Below are 25,325 nucleotides of genomic sequence, written 5' to 3'. Positions count from 1 at the left end.
ACACCCCACCTGTCCTTCTCTGACTTAAGGTGGGGCTGCCTTCCCTGAATGGAATTCTTATAACATCAGGCGTGTTCCTGCCAGCAATGCCAGCCAATCCTCTGTGAAGCCCTTCCCAGCACCCACCTCCCTGGAAAGCCCCACCTGAGTGATCACGCCTCTTGTACAGCTGTTTCCCCTTGGCCTTCACTCAGGCACTCTGCCACTACAGGCCTCTGTGGGTGGGTTTCCTGTTTCCCCCCTCACACTGGAGGGAGGGCTGTGTCTCCCCCATTAGGGCTCAGCAGGGGCTGTTCTCTCCCCACTCAGGCCTGACTGCCAGGGGCCACATCTGACCTTGACGTCTTTTTGAGTGTGCAGAAAGGCTCCCAAGGTCACCATAGGGAGGTGCCAACACAGGGGTGGTTTTTGTCTTTCACTCCTGTTAGGTGACTTTGGGAAATACTGGTGAGAGCCAGCCTGCCTCCAGGGGCAGGGAAGGGCTCCCCGAGAACAGCACCAGACAAGGGCTGGCAGTCTGCCGGTCTTCCATCTCTACCCTGCCGGCCTCTCCCATGGGCCGGGCAGACCCCAGTAGCTGGGCGTTCTCACCAGCCTCTAGGACACATCCGCAGCTCCCTGGGCTTCTTCTCTTTCCTAAGCAAAAGGAACTGGGCTGAAGCTGCAGCAGGAAGGACAGTAGTTAGACTTGAAGTGGTACTTCCTGGCAGCCAGGGTGGTGAGACACAGGCAGGGGCCTCTGAGGGAGGTGGTGGAGGCTTCCCCAGGCAACTTCAGAAGCAGGAGCCATTTCCCACTGCTCTGAAGGAGTTCTGATTTAGCACAAATAGCAGCAGACGAACATTGGGCTTATGTGTGTGGGCTGCTCGTAAACATGCATTTTTCAATCAAAAGGAGACCACGTTTTTGTTTTCAAGCCCCTGAGGAGAGCCTCTGTGCCCTGCTAGGATACACATCACCAAGGCAGCTCCTCAGGTGGAGACAGCGCTGGAAGAATCAGGATGCCAGGCTCTGTTCTGGCTTTGCCCTGAGTCCACTGTGTGACCAGGGCAGTCTCTCAGTCTCTAGTTTATCCCTCGGATCTCTTCTAGTTCTAACAGGTTATGACGAAGTGATAACATCCCCCAGCATATTTTGTGGAGATGTGATGCCCAAAAGCAAAGCTGCTTTGTAAAGCATCATGTGACCCACCAGCATGGAGAGTGAGGTGTGATGCTCCGGCAGGCTCACCCCCAGCACCTCTCCTGGGCCGGCAGAGAGTTTGAGTCTAAGCTTTGCATGTGACAAATACCTGTCTTTTCAGGGCAGTGAGTATGTTGATCAGGCAGGAATTACACCAAGCTTCCCCGCTCCTACCTTGGTCAAGGCACCTGGCTTCTTAGGTAGGGATGGCTCAGCTCTTAGCTGGGCACCCTTGGAAAAGAGCTGTCTTGTCCCAGGACTATGCACATGCAGTGTGTGCAGAGGTCAGGCGTGGGAAGGGGGAGCCTTCTCCTGACCCTCTGCCTGCTCCCCAGCTTCCAGTGCCCATGGCTGTGCTGATGCTGCTGTCCAAGGAGCGGCTGCTGACCTGCTGCCCCCAGCGGAGGCCCCTGCTTCTGTCTGCTGATGAGCTTGCCTTGGAGACACAGCCTCCTGAGAAGGAAGATGCCTCCTCACTGCCCCCAAAGTTTCAGTCACACCCAGGTAGGGGCTAAGATGAATTTGCATCCTCACAGCCTCATGTTGAGGCTTCCTTAGTAACCCCTCTCCCAGAGAGAAGAAATCTAGATCACAGGTGATTTTTTTTATTTTTATTTTTTTATTTTTTGAGACAGAGTTTCACTCTCGTTACCCAGGCTGGAGTATAGTGGTGTGATCTTGGCTCACTGCAACCTCCGCCTCCCAGGTTCAAGCGATTCTCCTGCCTCAGCCTCCCAAATAGCAGGGATTACAGTCGCACATCACCACACCTGGCTAATTTTTGTATTTTTAAAGTAGAGACGGAGTTTCACCTCGTTGGCCAGGCTGGTCTCGAACTCCTGACCTCAGGTGATCCATCTTCCTCAGCCTCCCAAAGTGCTGGGATTACAGGTGTGAGCCACCATGCCTGGCCACAGGTGATAGTCTTTTTTTTTTTTTTTTTTTTTAATGGTGCAACCTGGCCAAGAGAATGAGGAAGGCAAACTTCTGGCTCCACCCTCCATTCTGCTCAGCTTTGCCTTTTGTTATGTTGGGCAAGTCACCTGACCTCTCTGAGCCTTGCTTCCACCCAGACTGGGAGATGGACAGGGGTTGTCCCTAACAGAAAGGTGGTGAAAGTGGAGGTAGTAAGTGGGCCCCATCCTGCAGGGCTCTTCTGACTGCCAGCCACGGCCCTGGGACGTGCAGAGGGAGGGAGCAGAAGCTGAGACTCACCCCTGTTTTTCCTGTGCCTCCTGCAGGGCATGAGGACCTGTTCAGCTGCTGCCAAAGGAAGAACCTCAGAGGAGCCCCTTATTCCTTCTTTGCCATCCACATCACGGCCGCCCTGGTCCTGTTCATGACAGATGGGTTGACGGTGAGCCTGCCTCAGAGGGCGCCCCCTATTGGGGGACCCTTCACCCCAAGACTCCAGTCTGGGAAAGGCAAGAGAGAGAGAGGAGCATGAAGGTTTCCTGGAGACCTCTCCTGGAGTACAGTTGATTCAAAAATTTAATCTAAAGCCCTAGGGAGACTGTCTCCAGAATCAGTCACAGCGCGTTGGTACTATAGGCTTCTTCTGTCTTGGCCAATTGTTTTTTATTTTTGTTTTATTTTTGTTAGTGCTATAGGTAGGGGCCTAACTGGTTTGTTGTCAAGGACAGGCTACCTGCATTTTTTAAAAGGGTGGTGCCCTATTCCCCAATTAGAGGTCATGCTATATAAACGCTAGGGTACTTTGCTTCCTGGAATACATTACAAACCTGGGTGTCTTGAGCCATTGTTGTAAACAAGCTTCAGGTGGAATTTAGGCTCAGCTGTTCATTCCACTAGTGACCTCTGTTACGTTAGTCAGCACCTTTTTCCAGAAACTTCTTAGGATTATATTAGGGCAGTCGTAAATGGCTGACCAACTGATTGCCATATGATGGCCTCTCCAGAGAAAAAAGCCCTAAGAACTTAGATGACCTGATGGAAAGTATTCGTGCCAGTACTGGTTGGCGTCTAGCACTTGGTGTGACCTTGGGCAAGTCACTTCTGTCTACTTTCTCATCTGTAAAACCAGATGCTTGCACACACCTTTTTTTTTTTTTTTTAAAGTGGTGTTCTACTCTGGTTGAAGTGGGGAGCAGTGCCTGTCTGCCCAGGCCCTGCGGGCACTCCCATGGAGATCCAGAGCCACCTCTCTGGAACCCCTAGGTCTCCGCGGTGCAGTCTGTAAGCTAAGGCACCCTGGGTTCTGTCCTCAACGTGCTCTGTGGCCTTGGCTTAAAGCCCAGCACTGGCTGAGCCTCTGGGAGCGGGAACAGGCAGTCCTCCCTCTGCCCTCACCACACGTGCCCAGCCTGGGCTCCCTTTGTGAGGGTCGTCGTCTGGCTGGGCTACAGGTGTGCTCAGCGGCACCCGGTCTCTCCACAGGGTGCCTATTCCGCCTTCGTGTACAGCTATGCCGTGGAGAAGCCCCTGTCTGTGGGACACAAGGTGGCCGGCTACCTCCCCAGCCTCTTCTGGGGCTTCATCACACTGGGCCGGCTCCTCTCCATTCCCATCTCCTCAAGAATGAAGCCAGCCACCATGGTTTTCATCAACGTGGTAAGCAGCTGAATAGCCTCCTCTCACTTCCCCTCCTGGCCCTACCCGAGGCCTGCACTCTGCCAGCAGGATGGGAACTCAGGAGTAGAGGGAAGACAGGAGAGAGAGGATGACGAGGAAGGGGTGGGAGCCTGGGAGGTGGAGCCTACCTGTGTGACCACGAAAAGTCTCTTCCCCTCTCTAGGCCTGTGATCTTATACCATTAAAACATAAAAGGAAAGGTCTGTAGGAGGTGCTGGCTGCAGTGTGTGGAGCCCCTCCCAGCCGACAACCGGCCACAAGGATGAGGAAAGCCAGTGCTGGCCCTGGTCCTCCTGGGTTTACCTTGGTGCCCAGCTGCTTAGAGCCCTCCAGTCAGTGGAAAGCTATGGAGGCCAGGGATCCTGCAGCCTTCGGAGTCACCACCTTGGGCTGGGGCCTGGGGATTTGCATTCTGTAGCTCTCCTAGGGGTTTTTTTTTTTTTTTTTTTTTGAGATAGGATCTCACTCTGTCACCCAGACTAGAGCTCAGTGGTGTAATCTCAGCTCACTGCAACCTCTGTCTCCCAGGTTCAAGTGATTCTCCTGCCTCAGCCTCCCAAGTAGCTGGGATTACAGGAGCCTACCACCATGCCTGGCTAATTTTTGTATTTTTAGTGGTGATGGGGTTTCACCATGTTGGCCAGACTGGTCTTGAACTCCTGACCTCTCAAGTGATCCACCCGCCTTGGCCTCCCAAAGTGCTGAGATTACAGGAGTAAGCCACTCTACCCAGCCCTAGGTGATTCTTAAGTAGGCAGAAGGGCATGGAGGATGGCCTTCAAGGAACCGATCTGCCTGGGAGGCAGGAGGTCTGGGCCTGAGCAGTGGGTTAAGACTCTTGCCTTGGTGTCCATCCACATCACCATCTATGACACAGGGGTCCACATTACAGACTCCTGCCAAATCGTCTAGTCCAACCTCCCATCAGGCTGAGCCACCTCTATAACATCCCTTCCAAGGGGACCGCTGTCTGCTTAAACACCTCTAGTAACTGCAACTCACTACCTTTCCAAGTAGTCCAATGAGGGTACTAAGCCCAGGAAAGAAAGCATTTCCTTTGTTGAATTTCTAGCAGATAAGGGGTTTGGACATAATGTTGCAGTTTCAGAGACAAAGATCATGATCCCTGAGAAAGGCCTTTGGATTTGACCTTGTGCCAGTTGACCCTCAAGAGAGAAATTTCAGTTCAATGTAGATGGGAGGTGGGTGGCTAAACCCAAACTCAGGAGGTTGAGGGTGAGAGGGAGATGAGCAGTGGAGGAATTTGCATTTCTCTTTGTCAGTATTTTTGAGTTGAAGGGAGTTGTGTTCTGCAGGACTCGGGGTGACATGGGCCTGTTTATAGTAGAGGATACAGGGAGGACACCTATTAGGAAGAGGGGTCTGTGAAAATACCATTGTGGGAGAGTAACTGAATGAGGAAGGCCCTGAGAGAGGGGAGGGGGGATGGAGAGTGGGAGTGGAGGAAGCGCTAAGCTCAGCAAGGAGGAAGGCCCCTGTCCATGGAGCTGGGGCAAAATGATGTCAAAGGGGAAAGGTTCCAGAAGAAGAAGGGCACAGACATGGTGACCAGCCCTGGCTTCCTTGTCTGGGTCAGACACAAGGCCAATTGCTAAGACAGAGGAGAGTGGGTGGAAATCTGAGTTTGGGAAAATAAAGGTCTGAAGCATCCACATGTGTTAGGCATTGCCCATAGATACTCACCTGGGGTGCTGGGTTTTAAAAAGGAAAATCAGGTTCCTGGGCCCAACCCAGACTGACTAAATCCGAATGTCCAGGAGGAGGCATAGCAATCTATGTATTAAACAAATGCCCCATGGGAATTACATCATTCAGCAAGCTTAGGAAAACACTGTCCTAGATCAAGTGACTCCCAAATACATTAGATTCACTGGAGCTGCTTTTTGAAAATAGGATCATGAAAAGGCCAGGTGCAGTGGCTCACACCTATAATCCCAGAACTCTGGGAGGCCGAGGCGGGCGGATCACGAGGTCAGGAGTTCAAGACCAGCCTGACCAACATGGTGATACCCCATCTCTACTAAAAATACAAAAATTAGCCGGGTGTGGTGGTGTGTGCCTGTAATCCCAGCTACTCAGGAGGCTGAGGTAGGAGAATCGCTTGAACCCAGCAGGTGGAGGTTGCAGTGAGCCGAGATGGCGCTACTGCACTCCAGCCTGGTGACAGAGCGAGACTTCATCTCAAAAAAAAAAAAAAAAAAAAAAAAGAGAGAAAATAGGATCATGGACCCTGTACCCCAGAGATTCTAATTTAGGAGGTGTGGAGAGGAGCCTGGGCCTCTGGGTTGTTTTGGAAGCTTTCCAGGTGCTTTTGTGGGCACCCTGTTTGGGAACTGCAGCTGAGTGGCCCTGAGCAAGCCTCTCCCGTGTAGATGCGAAGTGCCTGTGTCATATTCACGGTGACTATTTCTGAGTATTCCTCTCTAGGTTAAATTAATGGCCACCTGTTCTTAGCGTTCTCCTGGAGCTCAACAGCTACTTCCTGACTTAGTATGTTTGTGCTGTGTGCAAAGCCTTGCTGCAAACTGCAGGCCGCCAAGTTCTGGAAGACAAGGTTCTTACTTTCAGAGAACTTATGGCCGGCCAGAGGAGGGCAGTGTGCCCTGGCACAGATGGAGGGTGAGGGGGTGTAGGCAGTGGGGATGCAGGCTCAGTGCCAGACTGAGTCACTGGCTGAGGCAGGGGCCATACCGCGTGGGAAGAGAGTTGGTGGAGCTGATAGTTCGCCCTGGTTGTATTTAGTCTTCTATCACCAAGGCTAAAATAAGACTTGGGTGTCTTTAAAATGTCCCCAAATCTGGGGATTTTCAGGGTGACAGTCTTTGAGGCTTGGCTGGAAATGCATGTAGTTTGTACATGGGATAGCCAGGTGGAGGAAGAGGAGCAGGAGTGGCGGCTTCCAAACCCCGGCATCTGTCCCAGGCTCCTAAGTTGAACACTGAATATCAAGAAGGTGCCAGCCCCTGAAGGCAGGAGGTGAGCAGGCCTGGCTGAGGTTCAAAGGCCCATGTTCAAAGGCCTGGGTTAGTGGGTAGGAGGCTAACTTCGGGGGAGCATGGTAGGCAGGGTGGGGGATGGGGAGCAGAAAGAGATGAGGATGGGAAGTAGACAGGGGCTACATCCTCAGAGTTTTGTAAGCCGGGCTTTGAATTTTATTCTAAGTGGGCAGGAAGCCAATAGAAGGTTTTAAAAAGGTCTGTATTGCATTTTATTTTTATTTTTTTGCATCTCACAGATACATTTATTCATGCTATGAAGTAAACGGCACTTATACAAGCGTCCCATGATGTTTCACATTTCCATCTAACATAGCTTGCATTGCATTTTTAAAATTTATTTATTTATTTATTTTTTATAGAGACAGGGTCTCACTATGTTGCCCAGGCTGGTCTCGAACTCCTAGGCTCAAGCGATCCTTCCTGCCTCAGCCTACCGAAGTGGTAGAATTAGACAGGAACCACCATCTCCAGCCTCTTGCACTGCATTTTAAAAGTGTACTCTATGTGGAAGAACAGACTGTAGCTGGCAAGAGTTAAGCATGCACTGTCTGTTATTGTAGTCCAGGCACAAGAGGGAGGTGGTTGGGTTGCGGGTAGTCTGGATGGATCCGGAGCAGTGCAAAGATTGAACATGTTTTTTGAGGTGGTATGGACAGGACTTGCTGCTGACCCAGGTGTGGGAGGAATCAAGGACCTTAGACACAGGACTTGAGCAACTGCATGACTGGGATGCTCTCACAGGATTGGCAGAGGAAATTAAAAGTCCAGTTTGGGCCACATGGTTAGTCATCCAGGGACTGACTATATCCAAGGGGCAACTTTAGGTGCAAGTCCGGAGTCCTGGACACAGCTCATGGCTAGAGGGATAGATGTAAGCACGCCTGCTGTAGAGGCAGGTGAAACGTGGAGCAGGGCACTGTGGATATGGAAGAGCCAGAATAGAATCCTGGGCCACCTCAACATTGAGAGAGTGAGCAGAGGGGGCAGCAAGAACAAATGGATCTCAGGGACCATGTTCCATGCCAAAGAAAGACATGACCTTTGGAACCACAGATAGGCTATTACTTTCATATTTTTACTGCATGAAAGAAGTCTTTTGTCTTTCCATTTCCATTGTGAAGGGAAGGTGTTTCTCTCTTTCAGCCACTGTTTTGTGGTTGATCCCTCCCCAGGGCAGGAAGTCTGTCTGGGTAAGGCCTCTGAGCCTCGAGAACACCTTCCACCTAACAGATCCTGTGGCAGAGACCGAAGGGGTGCTAGAGGAGTGTAAAAGCCTCAAGGATTAGGAGCACCGCCTTTGATTTTCCAATTGGAGCAACTCTCCCAGGATCGGCTCCCAACTCTCCGAAAGTCTTTTCCTTTCTGCATGCCCAGAAGTGGAGGGGTTGGGAGCTGGATGAGATTTCTTGCCTAGCTCTATAGTCCGTACTTACTTTTTAAATAAACAGACGTCCTCATCCAGGAGATTTTTACCTCAAAGCCATAGGCTGCTATAGAAGATCCTTATCTCCTGAGATGTCTAAGAAAAGCCCACAGAGAAACACTAGGACTCATATTTGTCTGATGCACCACAGTTTACAGAGCCCCTTCATTTATATAATTTCACTACCACTCTTTAGTGTGGCTTTTGTAACTATTCCTATTTTGCAGATTAGGAAGTTAAGAATCAGAGCAATCAACTACTTCCGGGTTCCACAGCTGTAAAAAACACCGTCGGGACTTCCACCTGGGTCTTCTGACCCCAAATCTTGTGCTGCCTGGGTTTATTCCCAGATACATCTTGCATAGAAGTGACTCAATGCAGACATAAAAACGTGTTTAAAGAACTTAGAAATATGGTTATATAAACAAAAATATGCTTGAGTGACAGAGACCTTGACTGAACTAGAAAGATTTGGCCGGGCATGGGGGCTCATGCTTGTAATCCCAACACTTTGGGAAGCTGAAGCAGATGGATTGCTTGAGCCCAGGAGTTCAAGACCAGCCTGGGCAACATGTCAAAATCCTTTCTCTACTAAAAATACAGAAAATTAGCAGGCGTGGTGGCACGTGCCTGTAGTCTCAGCTACTCAGGAGGCTGAGGTGGGAGGAACGCTTGAGCCCTGTAGGTCGAGGCTGCAGTGAGCTGAGATCGCACCACTGTACTCCAACCTGGGCAACAGAGTGAGACCCTCTCTCTCTAAAAAAAAAAAAAAAAAAAAAAAAAAAAAAAAGGTAAGAAAAGAAAAAAGATTTCTGGGTCTCCAATCATAGGTTAGCATCTGCCATGGGAATCTGAGTCAAATCTGAGGGTGCCAAGCTGAGCCACTGACCCTCTCCCTGGGAAGCTGGCTAGGATTCCCAGAGGATGGGACCCTGCTGCCACCATCCCTTTTTCCCTGCTATCTGATGGCTTCCTGTCTGTGCACTCTTGGCTTTCAGAAGAGAAGCACCTTCTCACAAAGAAACAGAGGACTCTCCTACCCCCAGGGCTGGCAGGGCAGAGAGAGCTGATGAAACTGGCTTGGGTGGAGTTCCCGTGGTTACAGATGAGACCTTGGGGACAGGTAGTCCTCAGTCGCCAAACGCTTACGCAGGGTGTGCCGTAGCTGTTAGGGGAGATGTCTAGGTGGGGAGATGTCTAGGTGGGAAGATGTCTAGGTGGGGAGATGTCTAGGCGGAGTCTCCTTTCCACGCTTGCTTCCGGATGTCAGAACGGTCCCGGGAACACTGCGGTTCCCGCCCGGTCCACGGGGTGGCGCGCGGGTCACACAGCTGGGCTCCTGGGGCCAGAGAGGAAACGCCGAGTCAAGAGACGCCGACTCCTGGCGGTTCCTCAGCACGGATGCTCGGCTTTTCGCAATTCCTAACCGCCTCCACCTCTGCCGCGACAGGTCGGCGTGGTGGTGACGTTCCTGGTGCTGCTTATTTTCTCCTACAACGTCGTCTTCCTGTTCGTGGGGACGGCAAGCCTGGGCCTGTTTCTCAGCAGCACCTTCCCCAGCATGCTGGCCTACACCGAGGACTCGCTGCAGTACAAAGGTGAGAGCCGGGCCCGAGCCAGGAGGCGCGCTCTAGCTGGGCGCTGCCGCCTCGCTCTGCGCCCTCTCTGTGCTCTTCTAGGCCAGCACCATCTCCCAGCGAGAACGCTGCCCTAGCTCCCTGGAGAAATGAATGCCCCGCTCCTGACTCTGGCGGGAGCAGGCTCACAGCGGGGATCGTTCTGACCCGCTGGGCTCCCTCCATTCAAAATGATCCCCGTAATGATGGGATTGCAGGCCACAGAGAGCAGTTAAGCTTCTTTTTTCTATCTGCTTTGTGCCCATTGTAACGTCTGCTGACCTGCAGCTGACATTTTGTGCGATATGCATGTGCTGGAAATGCCAAGTTCAAAGAGAAGCAAAGATGCACAGGAGAAGTTACGGCATAGGAAAGGCATTTTGTAACCTAATTTTCAGTAACAGTACGTGCCTGCCTCGTGGCTGTGGTGGATGTTGTTAAAAACATGGAGGATTAGAACACTGACTCCACATCTGGTTTCAGGAGTGACACAGCCTCTTTGATGTCAGAAATCTCGAATTCTCTCTACTAATCTCCCTCCCCTTTCCCTAGCCTCCCAAGTGCCTAGCAAAGATCTCTTTTTTAATGAGTTAATTAAAAATAATTATGTTTTGAACATCACCAGAGACGCACTAGAAGCTGGAAAACCAGCATTAAGATGAGCAATTTCTGGCCGGGCGTGGTGACTCACGCCTGTAATCCCAGCACTTTGGGAGGCCAAGGCATGCGGATCACCAGGTCAGGAGATCGAGACCATCCTGGCTAACACGGTGAAACCCCGTCTCTACTAAAAATACAAAAAAATTAGCCGGGCGTGGTGGTAGTAGTTCCAGCTGTAGTTCCTGTAGTTCCAGCTACTTCGGAAGCTGAGGCAGGAGAATGGCGTGAACCCCGGAGGCGGAGGTTGCAGTGAGCTGAGATTGCGCCACTGCAGTCCAGCCTGGGCGACAGAGTGAGACTGTCTCAAAAAAAAAAAAAAAAAAAAGATGAGCAATTTCTTTAGAGAGGAGTGGGGGAAGTTGGTGTACAGGGAGAGTCAGGGCAGTTAGAGCTGCACCCAGCTGTCATCCACAGCCTGGATCCTTGAAATCGAAGGATAAGCCCCAGATAATTTTAGCACATAACATCACCATCAGTCGTTAGGAATAAAATCTTTTCTATGATAAAGTTGCACACTTTTTGTTTTGTTTTCAAAATGGAATTTTTTTTTATTATATAAGTCGTATGTGCTCACTGCTAAAACCTCAAACAATAGAAGCATAGTTTAAAGCAGTAAGTGAAAGTAACTGAAAATAACCCTCTTAGCAGTTCATTTCCTCCCAGATCCCTTCTGAGCTTGTGAGACCATTCTCTGCGCTATTTAATTTGTAGTTTAGAAGACAATTCCTGTGAGAGAGTGAATTAGAGATTCAAGTGCATCTGAGTTTCTTTGGCTTCTGGCTCCTCTGAGTGGGGGTACTATACATCATCTGAGAAACACCCCCAAATCAGGGCACACCTGGTATAAATTCCATTGCATCGTGACTCTGAAGAGATCCTGGCCATGGTGAAAACTGAGGGCAGAAAATGCATCAGCCAGTCATCATCCAGGCAGCCCCTCACTCACCCGTCTTTCTGCTACTCAGGACATCATGCTGGGCCCTACGGGACATGGCCAAGGAAACACAGCCTCTCCCTGCCGCTTGTCCTAACAACAGGACAGCCACGCACCCAGCTCCCACGGGCGAGGGCCCAGGAGCCCTCAGACTCCTCCCTCGCCCGTCAGTCTCCAAGAATCAAGGGAATAAATGAAGTAATGAAATAAGGTAGCTATCACATGTCACACAGCAAAACTCAAGAGTTTTAGATGATCAACAAATGTTAGAGCTTAATAATGATAAATGAGGCCGGGTGCGGTGGCTCACGCCTGTAATCCCAGCACTTTGGGAGGCTGAGGTGTGAAGATCACTTGAAGTCAGGAATTTGGGACCAGCCTGGCCAACATGGTGAAACCCCGTCTCTACTAAAAATACAAAAATTAGTTAGGCGTGGTGGCGGGCACCTGTAATCCCAGCTACTTGGGAGGCTGAGGCAGGAGAATCGCTTGAACCTGGGAGGTGGAGGTTGCAGAGAGCTGAGATTGCACTCCAGCCTGGATGACAGAGCAAGACTCCGTCTCAAAAAAAAAAAAAAAAAAGTGATATTGATTGATTCGCCTGCAAATGATCACTCAAATCCATTCTCTTCATTTCTTACTGTCCCTGCCTAATTTAAGGGCTTTATCTTCATTGACCTGCTTGGACTAGTTAATGGTACCCAGCTTTTTCCAAGTTCTAATCACCTCCATCCCTTCTTTGATGGGTCTTGACTTGTCTCCTTTTCTTCAGTCTTGCCTCCATCTAACCCAGCTGGCTGAATGTTAAAATCACCTGGAGCTCTGGTACCAAAACCCAGTGACTGGGCCTTACCTCTGAGTCTGATGCAACTGACCCAGAGCTGCTGGGTGATTCTAATGTGCAGCCAGAGGTGAGGACCATGTACTAAGCCACCCTCCACACGGTAAAACAGGGCTGTGCTTACTTCAGCAGCACATGTACTAAACTTGGACCAACACAGAGATGATTAGCATGGCCCCTGTTCAAGGATGACATGCAAATATGTGAAGTGTTCCCCAAAAAACCCAGAAAATAGAGCTGATCACAACCTCCAGATCTACCTATGAAGCGTCTTTCTCTCCAACCTTCTCTCTCCCTGCTTCCCCTCGAAGCCTGCAACCTAGCCACAAATTACATGCTATTCCCTGATAGCACAAAAACTGTTCTGTACCTGCCTGCTTTGGCACGTGGTGAACCCTCTGCCCGGAACGTCCTCCCCGCTCCATCTCGCCCCTTTATCTGCCTGCTCTTCCTTCCAGACCCAACTCCAGGAAGCATCCCCCTCCAGGAAGCTCCTCTGATCCCCACTGGAAAGGTGCTTTGTGCCCTTTGACGTTGCCCCTGTCTCTCATGTTTGACCCATCTCAAGACTTTTGTACCTATGTTATCTGCTTCTTCTCCTAGACAACATGACCCCAGCAAGGGACAAGGGTAAGAGCATGGGCTGTGCAGGCAACTGCACACCTGGCCGTCCTGCCTCCAGAGTTACTGGCTTTATGACCTTGTGCAGTTTCACTTCCTTCCCCTCTCTGAGCCTCAGTTTTCTCATCTGTAAAATAAGGATGCAAATACCTGCCTTTTATGATTGTTTTGTGAATCAGAAAAAATGTAAAGCTTTTGACTTAGCATCGAAGCTGGCTCACAGGCACTCAATGTCTTGTTAACTCTTAGTATTCACCTGAGCATCCTCAGTGGTTAGCACAGAACCCAGTGGTCCTCAGTTTCTTAAACAAATGAGTAGAACAGACAGTTGGGTGCTACTGGAATTCAGGGAAGGGAGTGAGGGGGCAGTGTTGATTTAAATAAAAGTAGCTTCATAGAGGGGATGGGATGTGAGCTGGCCCAGAATCTAGAAAAGCAGAGAGGAAAATGGAAAGGCATTCCTGGGCAGGGTGGGGCAGTGAACAGAATGAGAGCAAAGGCACAGAGACAAGTCTGAACATAAGTGAGACTGAGCGAGCTAGAAGGAACATGCCAAGTCCAGAGTAGACAATGATGACAACCATTTTATTTTAAAAAAAAAATAGTGTCTACTATGTGTTAGCTGCTGTGCTACTAACAAGCACTGGTTTATGCCAGTGATCTATATGACAAGGCATGGCCATCCTCTCCTGGGCTTCCAGCCTTGTGGGGAGGGCTGGCTGGTCAACACAGTGTGGTGAGAGCAGGTGCAGGGTGATAGCACAGCACAGAGAAGCAACCCATCCAGGCTTGGGGACCAGGGAGGAACATTACTGATGGAAGTCAAAACTAGGACCTAAAAGATGAATGGGAACCAGCTGGCCAACATGATGGAACCCCATCTCTACTAAAAATACAAAACTTAGCCAGATGTGGTGGTGCATGCCTATAATCCCAGCTTCTTGGGAGGCTAAGGCACTGTACTTCAGCCTGGGTGACAGAGCAAGACTCTGTCTCAAAAAAAAAAAAAAAAAAAGGTGAATGATAATTTACCAGAAAAGAGGAGGAGGAGGAATGTTCAGTGGGGAGTAAAGGTGTGTGTTGGCCTGGAGGTGAGAGTATGGGGGTTGCAGGGGGAGAGAGAAGCCTGAGCCGTCAGCAGGGGCAGAGTCTAAAGGGCCCTGCAACCACATGAAAGCCCTTGGCCTTCATCCTGAAGGCAGTGCTGAAGGGCTTGGGCAGAGAGTTGGGCTGGTTTTGAGTTTACTGTGTGCCAGTCCTATGCCGGGCTCTTGGCATGTCTTACATCAGAGTTACCCACACAGTAACTCTGTGAAGGATGTGTGAAGCCCATCTTACCGAGAAGGAAACCAAGGCCTAGAGAAGTTAGGGAACTTGTTTAAGGTCACATGGCTATGTGACTTTGAACCCATCTGACTCTGAAGCTTGGGCTCTGAAGGTCTGCGCCATGCTGCCAGACTCATCAAAGCGTATGGCTGGTCAGTGCAATGCCAGGACAGCGAAGACACCAGTCTGCCTGCACCAGAGGGCGAGTCTCAGGATATCAAGCAATCTTTCTAGAAAGGTAGGTAGCAGTCAGAATGGGAATGGTGCTGAATGCCAGGGCTAAGCAAGATGGGATCTACCCTGAGAGAGTGATGAGCAATTGAAGGTTTCAGAACAAGGAAGGGACAAAATGACAGTAAGACCTCGGCATTCCCAAAGCAAAGTTACAGGCTCATGTCTGAGAAATCCAAAGTAGTCCTTTCCACCATGCCATCTTCCAGAGGTTTCCCAGAAGCAACCTAAGTTTGCTTTTTTTTTTTTTTCTCCCCCTTTTTTGAGAGGGTCTCACTCTGTCACCCAGGCTGGAATGCAGTGGTGCGATCATGGCTTACTGCAGCCTCCAGCTCTTGGGCTCAAGGGATCCTCCCACCATAGCCTCCCAAGTAGCTGGGACTACAGGTGCACACCAACATTCCTGGCTAATTTTTTAAAAAGTTACTTTTTGTAGAGACGAAGTCTTGTGATGTTGCTCAGACTGGTCTTGAACTCCTGGCCTCAAAAGATCCTCTCACTTCTGACTCCTAAAGTGCTAGGATGTGCCTCCCAAAATGCATACGCCACTGCGCCTGGCCAAGAACCTGGATTGTAACACTGACTTCTGTCTCCTTAACTTGCCTTTACCAAACCAAACCTTCTCTTTTTGTTAGGCTGTGCAACCACAGTGCTGGTGACAGGGGCAGGAGTTGGCGAGATGGTGCTACAGATGCTGGTTGGTTCGGTATGTGGGGACCTTTAAGGGCGAGGGGAGCATTTGGGGAGCACTCCTCTGACAGGTGAGAAGATGCAAATAGCCGCCTTCTGAACTCAAACTGTCCCTTTCCTGAGTCTCCTGCAAAGCCAGCAGGGCCCCTGTGCCGGCGTTACCTGTTTCCGTTTCCAAGCCAGCCCTGAGAGCTGAGTCTCCATATGTGGGATCTGGAGATGTGAACGGATGCATGGAAAAGTCCAAAGCAAACACAAGCCATGTCTGGGAGCGGAGCCAGAGGTGGCCCGTGGGAATGCTATTTAGCTCTCAGAGCCTGAGATGGGTTGGAACTGCAGTCAGAGTTCTTTTTCCGTGCCTTCGGAACCCACCACTCCCTACCCCACCTCTCACAGCCTCTGGCCGCACTGCAGAGGGCCCGGCTTCCTGCCCAACTCTGGCCCTGACCGAGAAGGCCAACTCTTCCAGTTCTCTTCAAATCTACCCATGTTTCATTTGTTCACCAGGAAAAAAAAAAAAAAAACAAAAAACCTAACATCTACTTTTTATTGAATACTATAATGTAGATTATTCCCCTTTTTACAACAGAGGATTTGGAAACTCAGATGAATTTAGCAACTTGCCCTAGGTGAATCACACTTCTAGTAACTGACAGAGACGACCTCACATCTAGATCTTTCAGCCTCCAAAATCTCCCTCATCGTGACTCAATTCTCCTTTCCTCCTCTTTTGTCCTGCTGGAGGGAGAGAAAGAGCTACATCTCACCATACCCTCCTCATTGAAATGACATGATGTCTGGGACTTGCTTTAGTGTAACCTAGTGCAGAAAAGAAGCGCAAGGCCACAGATGAAACTGGTGCTGACTGCTAAAGTTGAGTGATGGGTTCGTTGGAGCTCCATATACTACTTTAACATGTTTTAAATTCTCATAATAAAAGATTAAAACAATATATCCTTTGCAAAGTTCTGGTTAGGGCTTATGGGTATAGAAGTACCTAGTATGACTGAAATTTCAGTGATGATAGAGATTGTCAGAAGGTTCCAGAACACAGAGCTGCCAAGGGACTGCAGGGGGTCACGAGGTCCAGCCCCTGCCTTAGAGCAAGACTTCAGCCTTCTCCAGACACATAACTTGAAATAAGGCCACGGTCTCCCTCCTCCCCGTGATTCCATCTCTTGGTATGACGGGCCTCAACTTGACTGAAAAACCAGCCAAGGATGGAGAAGGCTGCTTCCTCCAATACGCCTTCCACATGAAGTTTTAATGGTCTGTCTCTCTGTGTTTTCCCCTTTGGCAGATATTCCAGGCTCAGGGCAGCTATAGTTTCCTGGTCTGTGGCGTGATCTTTGGTTGCCTGGCTTTTACCTTCTATATCTTGCTCCTGTTTTTCCACAGGATGCACCCTGGACTCCCATCAGGTAAGGAAAGAATCTGTTTCTACACAAGAGGAGGAAAACAGAGCGGGGGTGGGGGGTGGGGGGAAACAGGGGACATGCTATGGATCTTAACGTGCCAGAAACGCTGCTCTGTTCCAAGTAAAATGCAAGGAAATGTTTATTTTTCTACAGCTTCCTTTTCCCCTCTTCCTGCTTTCCATACGATTGTCTGCACTGGACTCTTAAGATAGGCGAGAGCTGGGTCAGCTGACTCATGGTTTCTCCATTAGCAGAGGGGCATGGATTGTGAACTTGGCTTCCTGCATCCCACCATACCACGGAACCATGAGCCAAGAATCTCTTTCCAGCCTGTTCAGGGCACTGAAAGGCAGAGCCTGACTCCTTGGCTGGAACTCAGCCCAACGGCCTAATTGGCCATCTCTTTGCAGTTCAGGATTTTGATTCTAGTCCAAATCTTTTTTTCAAAAAGAAGTCCTTCAGGCCAAGTAGCAAAGAAAGCCTCCTTCAGGGCAGAGACAACTCCTAAGAATAGTCTCCCTTCTAGAGACCCCAGGCAGGGGGAGTCCCAAAGCTATTTTCATAACCCTGAGCCCTTACCTGCGCTTTTGCCCACTGCTTTCAAAGTGCCCAGGGACTGTATCGGCTGTGTGCAAAGCCAGTTCTTAAAGAGAAGGTGCCCAGGCAGAGACTTTGTCCTCTCTATAAAAAGCAAAATAATCATGAAAAGACTAAAGGAACAGGCATCCACCATCTGCTCTCAGTGGGTTAACATATCCATCCTCTAAACACTCAGTACAAAGGCCCAGAAGGAAAGGTGGCCCCCAAAACAGCACTAACTAGAGCCTCACTTCTGAGACAGCAGTACTGGTTCCCACAGTGCAGAGTTTCATTGAAGACCTACATTCAATTAATATTTACTGAATATTAAATGAGTAACACTTAATGGGTTCCTTACTCATGGGAGACAGACACATTCCCCAAGCCCTAGACAGTAGTCTCAGGAAACTGCCTCCACCAACTGTTCGCCAGAACTAGGGGGTCTGACTTTTCACTTTGCTCCCTCTAGAGCCACAGAATGGCAGAGAAACAAACAGACTGGGTAAGTTCTCAGAATGAATCATCGCTGCATCTCATCAGAGCTGCTGAAACATGCTACCTGTTTGTTTTGTTTTTCTTTTGTAGTTCCTACCCAAGACAGATCAATTGCAATGGAAAACTCTGAGTGCTACCAGAGGTAAAACTGGGTGAAGGAGGCAAGAGAAGACTTTCAGCCTCTTGATCACCAGCACGACCATACTGTTTCAGAAAGCTGGGTGGTGGTGGAGGCGCTCTCAATGACCGTTAGTCTTCTCCACTAAAACTTGGTTGGGTAGAGGAAATTAAATTGGGTCCTGGTACCTGGTCAAAATCATTAGAAATTTACCTGGCTTCTCAAGGTACCTTCTTCCCTGGTTCAGACTGTTGGTAAGAGCTGTCCAGATACCCAGATGGGAAGGAAGGAGACAGCCGCGTGCTTCACTCCATTTGTCACCTCATGCATGGACCATACTCTGGGTTTGAGATCATTCTTCATTGAAGTTTGTAAAAATAGGTTGAAATTGTAAAGCTCCACGATCATTGCTATATGTAGATATACTTCAATTTAAGCAAAACAAGCTGCAAGTTATTCTCTGGCATGCTCAAAGGATTTTTGTGCTTTTCACTTAATAGTCCAAAGTCCCTTAAATTCCCGCTGCAGACATCAATAGCTTATCTATATTCTCAGACACTAAAAGGAGAAGTGGAATCTTGCTCTCTTTGGTATACTAATGTAGTGGTATGCTAAGGTAGCTCATACCAGCTTAGAAAAGCTGATTGTAAAATTTTCATGTTGACAGCTGGTTATTAAATGCAGCCATTATTAAAAATCAAATCATACAAACTTATAATTAAATCAATTACATTTAAAACAAAGGTAATAAATATTCAAAGCATATCACTTCCTAATTTTATCTTGCTGCTCTTGAGGTAATTTCTGTCCATGGTACCTGTGTGGTGGAATTACTACGTATGATGGTGTGCTACTGTGCACCTTGTCCAACCCCACTCTTGGTGATAGCATGTTGGTAGCCTGCAATCAGCCAGGTGGGAGTGTTAGCATGGACACTGGCAAAAGCTACAGATCCCAGAGAGCCAGTGTTTAAACATTTACCAGCATACCACTGCTAGTAATCAAGGCTAACTGGTCCAGAAATCGCCCAGGAGAAGGAGATGGATGTTCCATTTTTCTTTACTGACACTGACTAGCATATAAAAGATATAGAAACAGCACTAAGAATTTCTGAAAATACCTAATGAAAATGATACATCTTTTTTTGTTTTTTTTTTTTTGAGATGGAGTCTCACTCTGTCGCCCAGGCTGGAATGCAGTGGCGTGATCTCAGCTCACTGCAACCTCCGCCTCCCAGTTTCAAGCGATTCTCCTGCCTCAGCCTCCCGAGTAGCTGGGACTACAGGCACATGCCACCACGCACAGCTAATTTTTTGTATTTTTAGTAGAGACGGGGTTTCGCCATGTTAGCCAGGGTGGTCTCTATCTCACTGACCTCATGATCTGCCCGCCTCGGCCTCCCAAAGTGCTGGGATTACAGGCGTGAGCCACTGCACCCGCCAAAAATATTACATCTTTTATAGGGGGAAAAAAACTCTTTATACCATGGCAAGGCCTTTTCTTTCACAAAAAGCTGGGCGTACTGAACAATTCAAGCTGTGCAGTAGTAGACTGAAAGCAGAATTTGTTCAGGAGTTACCGCTTCTGTCCAGAGCAAATCCTGCAGTGATACAAGGAGAATGTAAACTTGCCAGCTTTAGACAGGGATCAGTCCTGAGACTGTTGGCAGTAGCAAATGGCTGTTAGAGTAACTGTAAAATGGTTTTGCCTGTACCTTCTCTATGTATATACAAATGTACATGTATAAATATAAAAATTAAGTGATCATGGTTCTTGGTAACCTGTCCCAAGTGCTGTGATTCACATGCCTGACACTAAAAGGTTCTTCCTGGTCCAGTCAGCCAGCTGTGACCAACAGCAGCACAGCTGAGTGCTGAGAAGCTGGCTGGAAAGAGAAACGTGGCTCAAGCACTGGCTCACCTTCTAGCTGTGTGGCCCTGGGCAGGTTACTGAGGCTCTTCCAACCTCACTTTTCACATGTAAAATGGCATTTCTAAAAGTACCTACCCTACCTCAATGGAATTCTGAAAAAATTAAGCGAATTTGTATAAAGCACTCACAATATGCCTGACACAGAAACTGCTTAATAAATGTTAGTAATTTTTAAAACCTCTTCATAAGCAGCTTAGAAATTATTCATGTTTGGTACATATTTATTGCAAGTCAAGCAGATCCAACTTTTTTGAAAGCTGGTGGTCTAGGAGTATAGTTTTAATTATGTTTGTAAATACTCAGAAGTATTAGATGCCAGTCTAATTTAAATGCAGTCTGACTGTAGCGAGTGACTGACCTGGGCAATGAAAAAGCAGTTGTATTTTTCTTGCGGTTTTTCAAGAAAATATCCTTTTTATACAGACTTAGAAAGAAGAATCAATGGCTATATCGAAGTTGATTGTGACTAATTTGTTAATACAGAAAACAACATTAAAACAAATCTAAGAGTACCTTTCCTAAAATAAAACATTTCAACTTACTAAGTGTGTTATCCGTTACGAAGAACAATTGATCCTCTTGTATAAACTCAGAAACAAATGGCCTGATGTTCCCAGAGACAGGTCTCTCATACTATAAGTTAATATGGCTTATATTTTAGAAGAAAGAAAACTGTCTCACAAGGGAAACTGATATTTTTTAAAAAAGAAAAAAAAATTAAATAAAAGAAGAACCTCTCATAGCAGGGCTGAGTGCTACTATTCCCTATTACATAAAATCAGAATAAGGAAAAGGCAGATCGATTCTTACACCACACACTTCTCAATCAGTTACACAAGTAGGACTTTCTGCCTCAACTTCCTTTCAGGAATTTGGACATTTCAGAATCCTGTGGAATCAACGTTTTCAGATTTCCCTCTGCTACTTGTGTACGGAAATCTAACCCATCAGGCACATCTGATTCACTAAAAGAAGACACAGTGACATAGAGTTCTTTTAGAGTGAATTTCATTTATTCAGTCAAAAAGGATTTGTTAAGCACCTGCTATGTTCAACGCACTAATCTAGGTACAGACATACAGTGGTGACTGAGACAGAAGTCCCTGCCTCACAGGGATTATACCGCAGGTGAAGACATACAGACAGCCAACAAATTATGTAACATGCCACAGGGTGAGGGGTAATGTAGCACCACAAAGAAACATACAGCAGGGAAGGGGGGCAGGAATAGGGACTGTCAAGAGATGCTCTGGGGCCAGGCGCAGTGGCTCACACCTGTAATCCCAACACTTTGGGAGGCTGAGGCGGGCAGATCACCTGAGATCAGGAGTTCAAGACCAGCCTGGCAAACATGGCAAAGCCCTATCTCTACTAAAAATGCAAAATTTAGCTGGGTGTGGTGGCGCACACCTGTAGTCTGTAATCCCAGCTACTGGGGAGGCTGAAGTGGGAGAATTACTTGAACCCGGGAGGTGGAGGTTACAGTGAGCTGAGATTGTGCCACTGCACTCCAGCCTGGGTGACAGGGTGAGGCTCTGTCTCAAAAAAAAAAAAAAAAAAAAAAAAAAGGAGAGAGAGATGCTCTGGAAGGCCTTTCTAAGGAGGTCCTATTTGTGTAGAAAACTAAATGATATGTAAGACCAAGCTATCCAAGTATGTGAAAACATCCTGTCAGGCAGGGGACACAGCAAGTACAAGAGCCTTAGGCTGGAATATGCTTATGGTACTGGAGGAACAGCAAGTAGGCTGGTATGGCTCAACTGCAGTGAGGAAGAGTCACACAGAACAAGTGGGAGTGGTTGCTACAGGCCAGATCTTATAAGTCATGGTATGTGTAGAGGTTTTTTTGAGTGATATGACTGGGAGAGTTGTGAGCAGGCAAATGACACGATCTGATTTACATATGTGAAGTATCACTGGTTGCTATGGAAAAGAGACTGTGGGGCAAGCATGGAACTGGGAAGACCATCTGAGTACCACTGCAATAGACTGAAAAAATACTGGTGGCTTGGAAATGTAGATAGCAACGGAAGTGGTGAAAGTGACTGGATTCAAGCAATATTTTGAAGGTGAAACTGACAGAATTTGCTGATGGATTGGGTGTAGGGTGAGAAAGATAAGAATCAAGGATGAGCCAGGCGCGGTGGCTCATGCCTGTAATCCCAGCACTTTGGGAGGCCGAATCAGATGGATCATCTAAGGTCAGGAGTTCGAGACCAGCCTGGCTAACATGGCAAAACCCTGTCTCTACTAAGAATACAAAAATTAGCCGGGTGTGGTGGCAGGCGCCTGTAATCCCAACTACTTGGGAGGCTGAGGTGGGAGAACCGGTTTAACCTGGGAGGCAGAGGTTACAGTGAGGCAAGATCACGCCACTGTGCACCAGCCTGGGTGACAAGAGTGAAACTCCGTCTCAAACAAACAAAAAAAGAATCAAGGATGACCTGAAGGAATCTGACCTAAGTAACTGGATACATGATGAAGCCATTTAACTCTGGAATGCCATGGGGAGACATTTAGAGTTCTATTTTGGACATGATCATCTTATGATGCAATCTTGGATGTCAAGAAGGCTGTTAGATATAGAAGTCTAGAGTTTAAAAGAGAAGTCAAGGCTGAAGATATAAATTTTGTGGTCACATTGCCCAGGTTGGAGTGCAATGGCGTGATCTTGGCTCGCTGCAACCTACGCCTCCCGGGTTCATGCGATTCTCCTGTCTTAGCCTCCCAAGTAGCTGGGATTACAGGCATGCACCACCATGCCCAGCTAATTTTGTATTTTTAGTAGAGACAGGGTTTCACCTGTTGGTCAGGCTAGTCTCCAACTCCTGACCTCCAGTGATCTGCCCGCCTCAGCCTCCCAAAGTGCTGGGATTACAGGCATGAGCCACTGCACCCGGCCCACTTCTGTTTCATTTAATAAAATGAAGTCATTTTCATTGACCCCCTGCAGTTACAAGATGTCCTCCAGTAAGTACAGTGTTTTGTAGCAACAATCAGTGTAAAATCATATAACTGTTACTTATTATCTCCTACCTGATAATGCCAACCCTGGGAAATTACCCAATATTAGGGTATTAGTTTGTCATTAACTGCAACTATGAAACACAGAAAGTGCTTGCAAAACAGGTAGGCTTCTCAAAAGAAGTGTCAACAGTCAGAAAGGTTAGAAAACGGTGGTGACTTAAACAGGCTTTTTTTTGTTTGAGACGGAGTCTCGCTCTGTCGCCCAGGCTGGAGTACAGTGGCACGATCTTGGCTCACTGCAAGCTCCGCCTCCTGGGTTCACGCTATTCTCCTGCCTCAGCCTCCCGAGTAGCTGGGACTGCAGGCACCCACCACCACGCCTGGCTAATTTTTTGCATTTTTAGTAGAGACGGGGTTTCACTGTGTTAGCCAGGATGGTTTCGATCTCCTGAACTCGTGATCCACCTGCCTTGGCCTCCCAAAGGGCTAGGATTACAGGCGTGAGCCACCGCGCACAGCCTAAACAGACTTTTTAACTGAAGGGCTTCGCACTCTTTATATTCTGAAATCCCTTTTGAACTTCTGTGAAGAACCCATTTCCCAAACTGATTTTGCCTCATGGGGCTGCCGTGGCAGGTGATACTCTGAGAGCAGTGTGTTAGGAGCATGCAGCACTCCTCACTGTGCCCCACATGCTAACTGACCCACCAACCAAAGGGACATTGCACCCATTTCACCAGGGTAGTGAACTTCCCCCTTTGCCCCAGAACAATCTGTCACTCTATCCGCCTGTGATATTCATTTAGAGATATGAAACAGCTCTCTCTGCCGTCATTTTGCCACCTATACACCCCACTTTTGGGCTGGGTGCGGTGGCTCACATCTGTAATCCTAGCACTTTGGAAGGCCGAAGCGGACAGATCACCTGAGGTCAGGAGTTTGAGACCAGCCTGACCAACATAGTGAAACCCCGTCTCTACTAAAAATACAAAATTAGCTGGGTGTGATAGCACATGCCTGTAATCCCAGCTACTCAGGAGGCTGAGGCAGGAGAATCGCTTGAAGCCAGGAGGTGGAGGTTGCGGCAAGCCAAGATCGCGCCACTGCACTCCAGCCTGGGCAACAAGAGCAAAACTCCGTCTCAAAACAAAACAACCCACTTTCCCTTATGTATATTATTTTGACCCAATTCTGAAAAAGCCTAATTTAATTTGCTAAGTGAAGTCTAAATTGCTTTTTACAAGGGCTAGATAAAAGCCTCTAATTTTTTTTTTTTTTTTTTTGAGATAGGGTCTTGCTCTGTCACCCATGCTGGAGTGCAGTGGTGTGATCTCAACTCCCTGCAACCTCTGCCTCCCAGATTCAAGTGATTCTTCTGCTTCAGCTTCTCAAATAGCTGGGACTACAGGCACACCCCACCACGTCCGGCTAATTTTGGGAGGATTTTTAGTAGAAATGGGGTTTCACCATGTTGGCCAGGCTGGTCTCAAACTCCTGACCTCAGGTGATCCACCCGCCTTGGCCTCCCACAGTGCTGGGATTACAGGTGTGAGCCACTGCACCCAGTTGATTAAATTTTTAAAAACTCTTTTTGAATGTAAACAAATTTTTCAAGTAAAATAAGAGATTTCACATAGTGAATATTTTTTCTAGCCACTCAGTTCTCTCTTAATTCCTTTTATGTCAACAATCATTTTACAGTTCACCACCTATCTGAATCTAGACTTTAAATATTTTAATGCAGATACATACCAAATTGTTGAAGGCCAGATTTTAATGATAACCATTGGGAAAACAACTCTTTCCTGACCCACAGTTAGCATGGATGAAAATGTAATACAGAGACTGTAAAGAGACCACTTCAATGAATGTGAGAGAAGGGAAATAATCAATTCAGAAAATCATTTTGTTAAAAATATTTATTTAAAAAAATACAATTGCTGTCCATATCTAGTTGCACATATATCTATTAACATATCTGTATACTTTTAGACTTGTAGTAAATTTGCTACAGTGCTTTTGTAAAGCCAGCTTGCATTATACAAAGCAAATTCCTCTGTCAGTTCTTACATAAAATAGATTTTTAAAAATGTATATCTTTCCTAAAAGATGCATAATATCACCATTATAGAATTTAACAAAATTTTTGCATAAAACCTGGGAAGTGATAGAAAAAATGATCACCTGATTGGTCAGAGCAACCCCTTACTATGTCTGGAGATGCACTTGAGTATCAACTACACATTTATTTTTCAAGCAGCATATTATTATAAAGCCCTCAAAGTGCTTTCGCATCCTTTCGCTCACCTCTACACTCTCTATAAAGTTTCTCTGCCACATACAGATAGAATTCAAGACTCTAGCTACAATCATCCTAATCAATCTTAGAGCAGTATCTCTTTGTTTCCCAACAGGTAAGTCAGACTGCTTAGCTAGGTGATATGGCAGCTTCCCTCCAGCTGTTTCATCAACTAATATGAATTTTAATAAACGTTAGCAGTGACCATTTTAATTGCTTTTTTAGGAAAAAGAAAAAAAAAGGTGCTTCTAATACTCTGAAGGCGCTTTTTAGGTGTCCCTAATGTAAATTGTGCTGAAATTAACTAAGATAAGCTATTAGTAACACTTTAACAGTTATCCATTCCTTTGGGTAGGTATGCACTTACATTATATGTAAGTA

At 47.6% G+C, this 25,325-nt stretch overlaps 1 protein-coding gene and 1 non-coding gene across 2 annotated transcripts in view; both read left to right on the top strand.

Moving 5' to 3' along the window:
- The window catches only part of MFSD4A (major facilitator superfamily domain containing 4A), a 33,660-nt gene extending 13,441 nt beyond the window's left edge, over positions 1-20,219 (top strand). The window contains exons 4-10 of the mRNA XM_003893220.4: positions 1,518-1,686; positions 2,424-2,539; positions 3,580-3,753; positions 9,668-9,815; positions 15,082-15,152; positions 16,437-16,557; positions 17,719-20,219. Coding sequence (XP_003893269.1) covers positions 1,518-1,686; positions 2,424-2,539; positions 3,580-3,753; positions 9,668-9,815; positions 15,082-15,152; positions 16,437-16,557; positions 17,719-17,774 — 855 coding nt within the window. The 3' untranslated portion in view covers positions 17,775-20,219. The remainder of the gene's footprint in view (positions 1-1,517; positions 1,687-2,423; positions 2,540-3,579; positions 3,754-9,667; positions 9,816-15,081; positions 15,153-16,436; positions 16,558-17,718) is intronic.
- LOC116272004 lies at positions 12,385-12,491 on the top strand. Its single transcript, XR_004180734.1, has one exon. It is a non-coding gene; the product is annotated as a U6 spliceosomal RNA (small nuclear RNA).
- Positions 20,220-25,325: the final 5,106 nt, after the last annotated feature.

The sequence above is a fragment of the Papio anubis genome, chromosome 1, assembly GCF_008728515.1.
Source record: "Papio anubis isolate 15944 chromosome 1, Panubis1.0, whole genome shotgun sequence".
Taxonomy (NCBI): domain Eukaryota; kingdom Metazoa; phylum Chordata; class Mammalia; order Primates; family Cercopithecidae; genus Papio; species Papio anubis.
The sequence above is the reverse complement of the archived record's forward strand: the minus strand, read 5'-3'. Positions and strand labels throughout refer to the sequence as shown.